This window comes from Hemitrygon akajei, chromosome 10 (genome assembly GCF_048418815.1).
Source record: "Hemitrygon akajei chromosome 10, sHemAka1.3, whole genome shotgun sequence".
Classification (NCBI taxonomy): Eukaryota; Metazoa; Chordata; class Chondrichthyes; order Myliobatiformes; family Dasyatidae; genus Hemitrygon; species Hemitrygon akajei.
Window position 1 is genome coordinate 124,310,765 of NC_133133.1, and position 14,097 is coordinate 124,324,861.

A 14,097-nucleotide genomic window follows, 5' to 3' on the forward strand; every position below is an offset into this window, starting at 1 on the left:
TGGACTGGCAAGGAACTCACGGCTGTACCATGCTGCTGTTGTGCCTCAGGGTGCTCTGACATGCTGTACCCCAGCTCTGCCCACCCTATGTTTATGTTAACTCCCAACAGCTAACCTCCCAAACCTCAAATCTGAGAAGGCTGCTGTGTGCTCTTCGTCCTCTCTATTGTGTGTGGTCGGTGACTGCGTGAGCTGGGTTACACACACAGCAACCACTCTTCCTTTGATTGCTTTGGTCAGGTTTTTAAGGTCTTGTCAAGGTCATTGTCATGTACCAAAATACACTGAGCTACAAGTACAATGAAAATGCAGCAGTACAGGCACGTCGGTACAGACAGATCATGGCCAGTAGGTTTGCAGACAGCACTAAAATAAAATATGTAGTATCGTAGATAGAGCAGGTTATCAAGAATTACAGTGAGATCTTGATCGGCTGGGTCGGTGAACCGAGCAACAGCAAGTGGACTTTAATTCAGACTGGTGCCAACAGCTACAACTTGTAACGATGAATCAAGTTAGGATGTTTACATAGAACAGAAGGTCCCTGGCTCCTGTTGAAGAACAGAAGGACCTCAGAATACTGGTGCATTGTTTTTTAAAGTGGAGTTACAGATAGACAACTTTAGGCACTCGGACATTCATCAGTCAGGATGTTGACTATAGAAGTTGGGAAGTTATATTTAATTGTATAAAATGTTGGTGAGGTCACACTTGAAGTATTGTGTTTGAATTGAGGGACTGAGTTGCTGGGAGAGTTTGGTCAAGGTGGCCTTTACTCCTTGGAGTGTAGGAGACTGAGAGGTGATCTCACAGAGGTATATACAATCAACAGAGACATATGGGAATTAGTCTTTTTTTCCCAGGGATAGGGAAACAAAACTAGAAGACATCGTTTTAAGGTTAGAGGTTTGATTATAACTTGAAGGCAAGATTTTTACACAGTGAGTGGTAGATGTATGGAATTAGCTGCCAGAGAAACTGGATAATACATTCAAAAAGTATGTGTGCAGATATATGAATGATAAGAGATTAGGGGTATGTGGAAAATGGATTAGTTTGAATAAACTCTTGGATGGCATGGACAACTATGGTCTGAAGGGCTTTTTTAACTCTACTGTGACATTTGCCACAGAATGCCCTGACTTCCCACTAATATTAACCATTTCAGGAGAGTGTAGGATGTTCCATTCGTTCCTGTGGAACTTTACCTCAGGCAGGTAATTCTCAGTCTCATGAAATGTAAGGTAGCCTGTGAGGACTTAGCAGGGAGGTCAATAGACATAGAAATTCTAATGAAAGATGATGGATGATCAGACACAGACTTGAAGCTGCCATCTTCATACTTGGGGTGACTAACTTCCAAGGGACACTACTTGTGGTGTGGAGGATGTCTCCTGTGCAGATACAAATTGCCTACTAATACCTTTTATAAACATATCGGTTCTCACAGCAATCCTGACTATACCTCTTCCCACTCTGTCTCCTGTGAAAATGCCATCACCCTTTCTCAGGTCATTCATCTCCACTACATCTATTCCCAGAATGAGGCTTCCCTTTCCAGAACATCAAAAATGTTTTCCTTCTTCAGGAAAATGGGGTTACCCTTCCTCCACCATTGAAACTGCCCTCACCTGACTCCCTTCCATTTCCCGGTCATTTGTGCTCACCTCATCTTCCTGCCACCTTAACAGTCATCGAGTTCCTCTTATCCTTACCTACCACCCCATGAGCTTCCACATCCAACACATCATTCTACACAACTTCGGCCATCCACAGTGGGACCCTACCACCAACCTTTCCCCTACTATCCACTTTCCATAGGGATTTCCCACCATGGTTCCCTTGTCCACTTGTCCTCTCCACTAATCTCCCTCCCTGCAAGCGATGGAAGTGTTGCACCCACACATTCACCTCCTCCCTCACCTCAATTAGAAGCCCCAAATGGTCCTTTCAGGTGAGGCAACGCTTCACTTGCAAGTCTGTTGAGCTCATCTACTGTATCCAATGTTTCTATGTGACATCCGCTAAACTGGTGAGACCTGACGTAGATTAGGTCACTGCTGTGTCGAGCGCCTTCACTCCATCTGGAAAAAGCAGAATTTCCTGGTGGCCAAACATCGTAATTCCTATCCCCATTTCCATTCCAACATGTTGGTCCGTGGCCTCCTTTTCTGCCACAATGAGACCAGTCTCAGGTTGGACGAGCAACCACTTTTATTCCATCCAGGTATCTTGATGGCATGAACATCAATTTCTCCAACTTCAAATCATTTTCCTCTTCCACTTCCCTCTTCATTTCCCTACTGTAGCCCCCCTTACCTCTTCTCATCACCTGCCTATTACCTCCCCTTGTGCCCCTCTTTCCCATTCAACCATGGATCACTAACCTCTCCTATCAGATTCCTTCTTCTCCGGTCCTTTCCCTTTCCCAGCTCCTTACTTCATCTCCCCTTCCCCCACCCACCTGACTTCACCTTTCAGCTTGTATTCCTTCCTATTCTTGCATCTTCTTCCTTCCTTTCTGGTCCTGATGAAGGATCTGGACCTGAAATGTTGAAATGTCGTTTATTCTTTTCCATAGATTCTGCCTGACCTGCTGAGTAACTCCAGCATTTTGTGTGTGTTGTTCTGGATTTCTAGCATCTGCAGAATTTCTTGGTGACATGGATGAGCTGAGGACCTATAAATACCTGGGGGTGTACCTGGATGCCAGACTTGAGTAGAGCACCAGCACAGAGGCTGTGTACAAGAAGGGCCGGAGTCACCACTATTCCTGAAGAGACTGAGGTCCTTTGGAGTATGCAGGCCTCTCCTTCACATGTTCTACCAGTCTGTTGTCACCTGTAGTGTGCTGGGCCAATGGCATCAACATGGGTGATGCCAACAGGCTCAATAAACTGAATAGAAAGGCAGGCTCTGTTAGAGAAGTCAAACTGGACACACTGGAGGCTGTGGTAGAACAAAGGACCCTGCGGAAAATCCTGGCAATTCTGGGCAATGTTTCTCACCCTCTGCATGCACCTTGGATGAACAGAGGAGCACTTTTATTAATAGACTTAGACTAAGACAACTGTGTTGCTCCAAAGAGTGCTATATGAGGTTGTTCTTACCCTTGGCCATTAGGCTTTATAATGAGTCAACCTATAGCCAAGGAAGTGATGACCCCCATCCTGTTAGACTGTTTGAGGTAAATTATTTTTTGTTCTTCCTTACTTCTTTTCTAATATTTGTATACCTGTGCATGCATTTGTAATGCCACTGTGACACTGTAATTTCCTTTGGGACCAATGAAGAATCTATCTATCTATCTATCAATCTATCTATCTATCTATCTATCTGTCTATCTATCTATGTTGTGTTTATCTATAATAATTTGTAGTGGGTTTGGGCTGTGAAGTCCCAACCATTTGGGCTTCCCCAACTGGAAGTGACCTGCTAGTCTACCAACTGCACACTCTCCTCAGCCAGGAGATGTATCAGCCTCTCTGCAAACTTATCGTGCTGGGACTTTCTGAGCATGTAGTTCCATGGGAGTATCTTCACCAAGTATAACTTACTTTCAAGAAGATCCACTGCATCTCAAGAACAAGCTAAAGCTTTTCTCTTTGGACTGAAGGAGGATCAGAGTCAACTCGAGAGAGATGTACAAAATGATAAGAGGCTTAAATAGAGTGGACAGCCAGTGCCTTTTTCACAGGGTGGCAACGGCTAGTATGAGAGGATATGCTCTTAAGGAGATTAAAGGAAAGTATAGCGGGGATGACAGAGGTAGAATTTTTACATGGAGAGTGGTGAGTGCATGGAATGCGTTGCCAGGGATAGTGGTACAGGCTGATACATTAGGGCATTTAAGAAACTCTTAGATAGGCACATGGGTGAAAGAAAGATGGAGGGTTATATGAGGGAGGGGTTAAATTGATCTTAGTGTAGTTACAACATTATGATTGGAGGAAGGTGTTGGGGGTGTCAGAGGTAGGTTTTTCATACAGAGAATGGTAAGTACATGGAACACACTGCTGGGGGTGGTGGTAGAGGCTGATACATTAGGGACATTTAAGAGACTCTTAGATAGGCACAGGGATGAAAGAAAAATGAAGGATTATGTGAGGGGGGGTTAGGTTGATTTTAGAATAGGGTAAAAGGTGAGCACAACATTGTGGGCCAAAGGGCTGTACTGTGCTGTAGTGTCTTATGTTCTATGTTCAAACTGATTTAGACTTTTTTTTAATTGAAAAAATGGTGGAAGCTCCCAAAATCATGTTTTTACTGATATTAGTGGGAATTGTTTGCACAGCAGGTTGTCTTCTTTGGATCCTGACAGGAGTTAATGGTCGCAGGTAAATTCATTAGAGGCTGGTATGCACCAATCAGCCAGTTAGCAGCATTTTACAGTGGGCTCTTCAACTTGGGCTGTACAGCATCTTCTACTGCACAAAGTGTTGATGGTTCTCCTATTCTCCAATCATCCTCTGGGTTCTACAGAAGGAAGGCTTCACTGAGGACTAGACCTGTGAATGGTAACCCGGCAACCAGTCTAAGCTTTCTCTGTGTCAGCGCTCACATTGTGACTTAATGGATCTTTCCTGTGTCCCTCTAGCACAGGTTATGGAGAATGCCTACTTGATGAGCCTGTAGCAAGGAGCTATGACTTGCCTGCCCAGCTACCTGGTCAAATCTACAATGCAAACAAGCAGTGTGAACTGATGTTCGGAACAGGATCACAAGTGTGCCCCTACATGGTGAGCTATTTAGCAACCTTCCACCAGTGAGTGTGATGCCTTGTACAGGAAATGGAACAGCCTAGAGTTTCTGCCATTTCTCTGTTCATTTATGCAGTACATCCTTGAACAGGAACAGGACATTCGACCCACAATGTCTGTGCCAAATTAAACATGTTGTATCTACATGAGACTATCACAAAGGATAGCATCTGAAAGTAGCTTTCTGGCTCCTGGAAACCAAACTCATGGCTGAAACTCATTGTACTTAAATATAGGGCCATATTCCTGGTTTGAATTATGTTCATCATGTTTTGGAGAGGAATAAAGTTGAAACAAATAGAATCAAATTAAAGTGTTGGAAATTTGAAATTAACATAAAAACCATCAGAAATACTCAGCAAGTGAGTATCTGAAAAGAGAGAAAAAGAGAGAGAGATGCGAAAGAGTTAATGTTGAAGAATGATGACCAGTTTTATATTATATTATCTCACACTACCTTATGATATAGAAGGAGGATGTTCAGCCCATCAAGTATCTGCTGGCCCATGCAGCAATCCTGTTACTCCCTTTGCTCTGATGGCACATTCTTTAATTGTCAGGAGCCTCAAAGTAAATGTGCCTTGCTGGGAAAAAGGGCAAGAGTAATTTGCCAAAAAAAAGTTGTCTTTTAAAATATGATTTGGAATTATTCGGTCATGTGACCACATCCGCTTGATAAAAGTAAATGTAACTTCAGAAGAAAATGGGAAAATCAGTGGTGATACTCATTTTATCTTCCCTATATTCTTTTTACTATGTGATCATAATGAATAATAATCTGATTTTATTTAAATAAGATGAAAACTAAGGAAGTTGATTTGGCAGAGTATATTTTCATTGTTATTACATGGTAATTGAGATTCAACATATAATAACCAAGTTTGCTGTCCACACAGAAACAATGCAAACGGCTGTGGTGTACGAGTGCAGAAGGAGTGCACAGGGGCTGTCGTACACAGCACATGCCTCTGGCTGATGGGACAGACTGCGGCCATGGAATGGTAAGCTCTGGTATGGTGGTCTGCTGGGGAAGGAACTGAAGTATTTTGTTTGTTGAGTTTTGCTTTTGTTGATAGAACATAAAACATTTAACGCGACAGCAAAGTACAAGTCCTTCCACTACTCACAATGTTGTGCCGACCCTTTAGCTTAAAGATCAATTTACTTTTCCCTCCTAAATAGCAGTCTACATTCCTATCATCAATGTTCCCCTCCAAGAGTTTCTAATGCCCCTAATGTATCTGCATCTAACTCTACCCCAGTGGGGTGTTTCAGGCACCTACCACTATCTGTCTAAAAGAATAGTTCTGACATCCTTGCTATACTTTCCTTCAATCATCTTAAAATTCTGCTATCCCCACCTTGAGAGAAATTCACTGGCTGTCCATTCGATCTGCACCTCTTATTATTTTGTACACCCCTGTCAATTTGCTTCTCGTCTTTCTTTGCTCCTATCCTTATGAGACCTGCTCTCCAATCCAGGCAACATCCAGGTGCCAAACACACCTGGTCTCCAAACACACCTGCCAAACACACCTGGGCTCCATTACACACTCTCAGAAGCTTCCACATCCTTCTGACAATGAGGAAACCAGAACTGAACACCATACTCAGACTGTGGTCTAACCAAAGTTGTATACAGCAACGATGCAACAGTGGAAGTTTGTTGTCAGTAATGTTGTGTCAGCTGGGTCGAAGTTCCCTGTGTGACAATTTCATGGGGCCCAGAGAATGAATGAAGTCGTACGCTGGCCCAGATTCCGTGCTGCAGCTGAGGGCTGAGGGCTCCTTTTATCAGCTTTAGTGTCCATCGTCTTGCCTCAGCTGTGCACATTGTTATTGTGCCTAATGCATTTTGTTTACTGGGGAGAAGGGGAATGTGTTTGGCAGTGTACAGATGTTCTGATTGGTGAAGAGGAAACAACCTAAGATGTATAGAAGAGCCAGAAATTCAAGCCAATGGTGCTGGAAAGTCCAGCCAGCTGTTGCCAGTACATTAAGTGGATATAAATGGAAATCCTTTTTCTATGTGGAGTTGACTAGATGCACATGGTGGCTTAAGAAGTTAACCTCGCAGAGGATGGACACGTTCAGGCAACACAAGTGATTGGGCTTGTGCTTACCTTGTGCCTCTAATGTAGTTTGCAAGCAGATATAGGGTAATTTTCATATGGTCATAGAGTAACACATCATGAAAACCTTCCCTTCAGCCCATATCATTAATACGGACCAGAATGCCCACTTTTCATTTGGCCCATACTCCTCTGAACCCCTCCTATCTATAGACATACCTGACCAAATGTACAATAACTGTTAACAGCTTTCTGCAGCAGGTCGTTTGGGTATATGGACCGCCCTCCCTGTGAAGAAGCTGCCTTTTCAGATCCTCTTTAATCTTTGCCCTCACACATTTCAACAATCTGCCTCAGCAGTTTTACATCCACCCAAAGTTAGGCCAGTGAAAAAAGGAACAGAATCTTTGTTGTGTCCAGCCAGCCAAGCATGCCTCAGCAGTTCCTTTATGCTGTCCTTCACACTGAGGTCTGAGCTCACAGTTTTAAACAAACAAATTAAAATGGCTGAGCAAAGTCTCTGCTATGTCAGACTGCATTTGTTGCAGACATTTCACTGAGGTCACAGGTCAGTGATTCCAGGCATTGAGGTCACAGGTCAGTAACACTGCGCACTGGGAAATGGCAATACTGGCCACTGAAGTCACATGTTAGTGACTAGGGCACTAGGAGATGGTGACACTGGCACTGAATTTAGAAGTCAGTGACTCCAGATACTGGGGTCAAACGTCAGTGACCCTGGACACTAGAAAATGGCAGTCCTGGGCACTGAGGTCACAGGTGAGCAATGGTGAGTATCAGAGTGCTTTGAAGGAACATATGCACGTGGCCATTCTGAGAGAGGGTGATGGACAGCAGATAAGGAGACCAGGAAGTGAACCCAAAGAGGTACTTGGAGGATGTGGCCCAACAAAACTCTAATGCCGGGGTTAGGAACGTAATTCATTCATAAATCAGGGACTGGCAGCCATAGGATTAAAGGTGCTCCAATCCACAGAGTGACAACCAAATTTAGTGACTCTGGGAGAGTGAAACTTCACTCAGCACCTCAGGCGAGAAAGTGACATATGACCCAGTAACCATCTCTCCCAGTGACTCTCCCCTCTCACCATCTCTCCAGTGACTGTCTCTCCCAGTGACACTTTCCTCTCACCATCTCTCCAGTGACTGTCTCTCCCAGTGAATCTCTCCTCTCACCGTCTCTCCCAGTGAACATCTCTCCTCGTGACTCTCTCCTCTGTCTTTCCATGTGACTTTCTCACAGAGACCATCTCTTTAAGTGACTCTCTCCAGTCACCATTTCTCCCGGTGACCATCTATACTTGTGACCGTCTCTCCCAATGATTGTCTCACCTAGAGACCTTCTCTCTCCAATAGACCAACCATCCCAGTGAAAACACATGTCATCCTCTACACTTTGTATTGAAAGGACAGGAAGGTAGGCCATGGGGGTGGGTTAATTCTGTTGGTAAAAAAAGTAACACAAATCCTTAGAAGGAGGTGACATAAGTTTGGAAGATATAGAATTTTTGTGGGCAGAGTTAAGAAATTACAAGGGTTAAAAAATCCCTGATGGGAATTACAGTACATACAGGCCTCCAAATGGTAGCCAAGATGTGGAATACAAATTACAACAGGTGATAGAAAAGGCATTTAAAAAATCCATTGTTATGATAGTTATGGTGAATTTCAATATCCAGGTAGATGGGGAAAATAAGGTTGGTGCTGGATCCCAGGAGTGGGAATTTGTAGAATGCCAATGAGGTGATTTTTAGAGCTGTTTGTGGTTGATCCAATAAGGGCTGGATTCAGTGTTGCGTAATGAACCAAATTTGTTTAGGGAGCTTAAGGTAAAGGAACCCTTAGGAAGCAGTGATTACAATATGATAGAATTCACCCTGCAGTTAAGAAGGAGAAGATAGAGTCAGATGTATTTGTTACAGTGCAATAAAGGGAATTACAGAGGCATGAGAGAGGAGATGGCTAAAGTTGATTGAAAGGGGACACTAGCAGAACAGCAATGGCTGGAGTTTCCAGGGGCAATTCGAAAGGTGCAGAATAGATGAATAGATGAAGAAAACTCTAAAGGGAAAAAGAGGCATCTGTGGGTGACAAGGGAAGTCAACGACAACATAAAAGCAAAGTAGAGGGCATTATGTACAATATAGCAAAAATTAGTCGAAAGTCAGAGGGTTGGGAAGCTTTTAAAAGCCAACAGAAGACTACTGCAAAAAAAGCCATAAGGAGAGAAAAGATAAAATACGGTGAAGCTAGCAATTAATATAAAAGACGGTACTAAAAGTATATAAAGAGTAAAAGAGAGGCAAGAGTGGATATTGGACCACTGGAAGTTGACACTGGAGAGGTAGTAATGGGGGACAGAGAAACGGAAGATGAATTTAATAAGCATTTTGTGTCAGTCTTCACTATGGAAGGTAGTAACAGTATGCTATAAATTCGAGAATATCAGGGGTGTGTTGTTGCTATTACTAAGGAGAAGGTACATGGGAAGCCGAAAGGTTTGAAAGTAGGTAAGTCACATGGGCTAAGCGAACTACACCCCAGGCTTCTGAAAGAGGTAGCTGAAGAGATTGTGGAAGCATTAATAATGATCTTTCAAGGATCACTAGATTCTGGAATGGTTCAAAGATTCAAAGTACGTTTATAATCAAAGTATGCATACAGAATACAACTCTGAGACTCATCCTCCTGTGGGTAGCCACCTAAAAATGAAACACATGGAACCAATTCAAACACCCAAAGGGTGAAAAAAAACAAATTGGGCAAACATCAAAAAGCAAACAGACATAGAATACCAACATCAAACCAGGAGTCCAATAGTATTCAGTTTAGTTCAATTCAGCATTGAACCACTGGCCCACTGCAGGTCGCAAGGCAAAGCATTCTGCACTGAAGTGCCCCAGACAGCATCGATCGCCCCGATCAAAAACAGAAAAAATACGAGTAACCAGAATCCAGGAGTGCAAGCAACATGAACCCTAAAGTTCCCCAAAACAATTCAAAGTCTCTGCAATTAATCTGAGCAACATGGATCCCAAGACTCCTGCACTTTCCTTTGATAGCAGTTAGTGAGAGGGAGTGGATGACCAGTTAGACGCAGGCAGAAAGCGGCGAGCACCCGCCCAACCTCTGCTCTCGTCCTCGTCAACTTCAACCTTGCTCAATACCTCAAACAGAGAAAAGCATCAGAGTTGATCATGGTCTCGCACCTTCTTTAGGCTTCCATGCCTTCATCTCACACGCTCCCTCAAACACAGCAAAGCACCAGATCATTCCATTGGCCCTGAACACACCATTCTGGAGGACTGAAACACTGCAAATGTCACTCCACTCCTTAAGAAGGAAGGCGGATTGAAGAAGGGATATTATAGGCCAGTTAGACTGACTTCAGTGGTTGGGAAGATGTTGGAGACCATTATTATGGATGGGGGTTCAGGGTACTTAGAGGCACATGATAAAATAGGCCTTAAGCAACGTGCTTTCCTAAGGGAAATCTTACCTGACAAATCTGTTGGAATTCTATGGGAAAGATTTTGAAAAAATCAGGGAAGATAGATCAAGAAGAGTCAGTGAATGCTGTTTACTTGGATTTTCTGAAGGCTTTTGACAAGCTGCTGCACATGAGGCTGCTTAGCTAGATACAGTAACAGCTCATGGCATTACAGGAAAGGTACTAGCATGGATAGAAAATTGACTGACTGGCAGGAGGCAAAGTGTGGAAAGAAAAGGGATCTTTTCCCCATCCACCTGTCCATTCTGTGGCCGGGAGGAGTCAGTGTGCCATGTTTGTATGGAGTGTGACAGGTTGCTGCACAATTTGAAGGGGTTTCTCTTCACGTTTTGATTGCTCCTCAGCCCCACACTACTGATACGTGGGTGCCCAGTATGGAGGAGGGTGGGTCGCTCGGAGGATCTTCTGCTGGGCTTGCTCCTGGGCCTGGCAAAGATGGTCCAGGCAGTGGGCAGTCAAGGATTCTGCCCAGGTGAATTGCCTGTCCCTCTTCTGGGGATACATTTGTGCCCAGGTGACCTTGGAGAGGGAATACGCAGTCACCATGGGTACAGTGAGGTACTTCGAGGAACAGTGGACCCCCCCCCCCCCCCACGAATTTGACTGTTTTATAGACAGTATTAATCTTATTTTAATATGAATTCGTTCACTGTCTTGCAAATAGTTAATGCCTGTATTTTGTGCATTTTTGTGTGAGTAGTCTGTAGTTTTGGGAAAAAATATATAAAGGGAGCCTTTTCTGGATGGCTGCCAGTGACCAGTGGTGTTCTGCAGTGCTCGGTGTTGGGATGGCCTCTTTTTCACATTATATGTCCATGATTTGGATGATGCTAACTGATGACTTTGTGGCCAAGTTTGCAGACAATACAATAATAGGTGGAGAGTCAAGTGTTGAGGAAGCAGAGAGACTTATATGGATTTGGAGAATGGTCAAAGAAGTGGCAGATGGAATATAGTGTAGGGAAGTGTATGTTCATGCACTTTGGTAGAAGGAATAAAGGTGCAGACCAAGGGTTCCCAACTTTTTTATGCCACGAACCACTACCATTAACTGAGGGGTTGAAAAAAATCTAAAATCAGATGTGCCAAAGGGACTTGGGAGCCATCGTACAGGATTCTCTAATGGTTAACTTGCAAGTTGAGTCAGTGGTAAGGAAAGGACTTGGATATGAAAACAAAAATTTAATGATGAGGCTTTATAAGGTATTGGTCAGACCACACTTGGAGCAGTACTGTAAGCAGTTTTGGGCCCTTTATCTAAGAAATGGTGCTGACATTGGAGAAGGTCCAGAGGAGATTCATGAGAACGATTCCAGGAATGAATTGGGTTAACTTATGAGGAACATTTGATGGCTCTAGGCCTGTACTCACTGGAGTTTGGAAGAAGAGGTGAATCTTATTGAAATCTATTGAATATTGAATATCCTAGATGGACCGGATGTGGAGAGGATGTTTCTTATAGTGGGGAGACTAGGACCAGAGGGCACAGACTCAGTATACAAGGACCTCCCTTTAGAACAAAGATGAGGAGGAATTTATTTAGCCAGATGGTGGTGAATCTGTGGAATTTATTGCCATAGATGGTCGTGGAGGTCAGGTCATTGAGTATTTAAAGTGGAGATTGATGGTTTCTTGATCAGTCAGGTCATCATAAGTTATGGTGAGAAGGTAGGAGAATGGTGTTGAGAGATGTCATAAATCAGCCACGATGGAATGGCGGAGGAGACTCAATGGGCCAAATGGCCTAATTCTGCTCCTAAGTCTCATGGTCTATGGTCTTGCGGTCTAGCTGCAAGCTGTTCTTCTCCAGTTTGACACTCCGCAGTCTGACAGCAGTGACTGAGGGAAAAATCACACTCAAACTTCAGGCAGGCTGAAGTCTTTGCTATAGACCGTACTTGTGTTCCACTATGTTAATGGTGGTGGTAGTGTGGAGGGGTGAGCTAGAATCAATAGGCTTATGTATTGTATCTCTGATTATAGAGCCCACAGTAAAGAAGGCATCTATGTAGTAATGCTATTCACAGTTTGAGTTTAGCTGGAATAAGTAATAGGATTTCATTGTTATTGTTCCCATGAATGTGATCCTTGGTCTGGAATACATTAGCTCACATACCTACAGGCCAATGTGATGATGTCCTGTTTAGTGCATCCGAGTGGACGTCTTTCACAAATCTCAGGTTTTCTTCTACACAAGGCATGGTAATTTCCTCTATTCATCTGTATAAGGGGAGGGTTTAATAAGGTGTGTTAAACAAGCATGGCCTCTGTTCTCCCTATAAATGTTAATGTACTCAAATGTCGACTAGAGTGTAAGCTTGGATGGTGTGAATATCCAAATCATTAAGCGCTTAAAGCAAATTCAAACAAAGTGGTTCAGTTGTAAACCTTCATTTTCCAAAGTACAGGGTCTGTATTACAAAGTCCACAATAAGGCATTCAGTTTAGAGTTGTCCTAAAGGGCTCTGATTATTCTCAGAAGGGTGATCGAGGATAAATGGCACACATTTGTGCTCAGGTTGAGGAGCAGAGCACAGAGCTATCCATTGAAAGTGGCTGTCCGCAGTTCCAGGGGAGGTTCAATTCACTTGCTCTCCCTCATTCCAATCAACTAAATTTTTTACCAGGCCTTCAGCAATTTATCAGATTCTGGATTAAAAAGGAGACATTCTGAATGATAATTACCGGTAACTATTAAGTATAGATAGGACAATATATTAATCTATGCTCTTTTAAGCACTATTTTAAGTTTTCTGCATGCTACTGCCAGAAACCACAGCTCAGCCCATCATGACACCCAACCTCCCCTCTATGGACTCTATTTGCATTTCTCACTGCCTCACTAATGCAAGCAGCATAGTCAAAGATCCCACCCATCCTGGGCATTCTCTCTTCACCCTCTCCCTCAGGCAGAATTTTAAAAAGCCTAAAAGTGCGTACTACTAGGATCAAGGACAGCTTCTATCCACCTGTTATAAGATAATTGAATGGTTCCCTATTAAGATAAGATGGAGTCTTGAGCTCCCAATCTACCTTGTTATGATCTTGCACATTGATTACCTGCAATGCTCTTTCTCTGCAGCTGATACACTTTATTCTGCATTCTGTTTTTGTTTTCCCTTGTTCTCCCTCTGCACTGTGTAATAATCTGATCTGTATGAATGCAGGACCAAGAAGCTTTTCACTGCCAAAATCCTGGAGGAACTCAGCAAGGCTGGCAGTATCTATGGAGGGGAGAAACAGAAGCCATATTAAGAGGTGGGGGCAGGGTGTTAATGGGCATGTGTGAGGGAATAGTTTCCAGGGAAATAGTGGAAGAGGCAGGTTACACAGGTGTTTAAGAAATCTTGGAGGTTAGGACTTGGGTGGGAATCTGGGTTGGGACAATTGCAGAAGATATTGAAATATAGGGAAATTATTTTGAAATCTAAATTGGTAGAATGTGAGGTGGGTGAGGGGGCTGGTTTATAGAGAACACTGAAATGGGAACAAGGGAATCCACATTTGGAGAAATGTTGGGGACTGCTGGGGCAAGGGTGGGAGAGAATCGAGGCAGTGCAGGAGATAAACTCCAAGAATCAAAGTTCTCTTGGAGAAGTACATTTGATAGATCCTTTAAAATGAGAAATGTATGGAAATAGAGGTCCTGACACCAGTCAGGTAACTGAGATTGATACAGAGCCTGCTGAGGTTGTCTGCATGCCTGTCACAGGGAGAGCAATCTGTGCATGTG

The 14,097-nt window shown here is 43.4% G+C and overlaps 1 protein-coding gene across 2 annotated transcripts in view; it reads left to right on the top strand.

The window, feature by feature from the left end:
- Window positions 1-14,097, top strand: part of LOC140734642 (A disintegrin and metalloproteinase with thrombospondin motifs 20-like) — a 536,409-nt gene that overhangs the window by 223,015 nt on the left and 299,297 nt on the right. For both annotated transcript variants that reach the window (XM_073058884.1, XM_073058885.1), the window contains 2 exons: window positions 4,598-4,739; window positions 5,657-5,761. In XM_073058884.1, coding sequence (XP_072914985.1) covers window positions 4,598-4,739; window positions 5,657-5,761 — 247 coding nt within the window. The remainder of the gene's footprint in view (window positions 1-4,597; window positions 4,740-5,656; window positions 5,762-14,097) is intronic.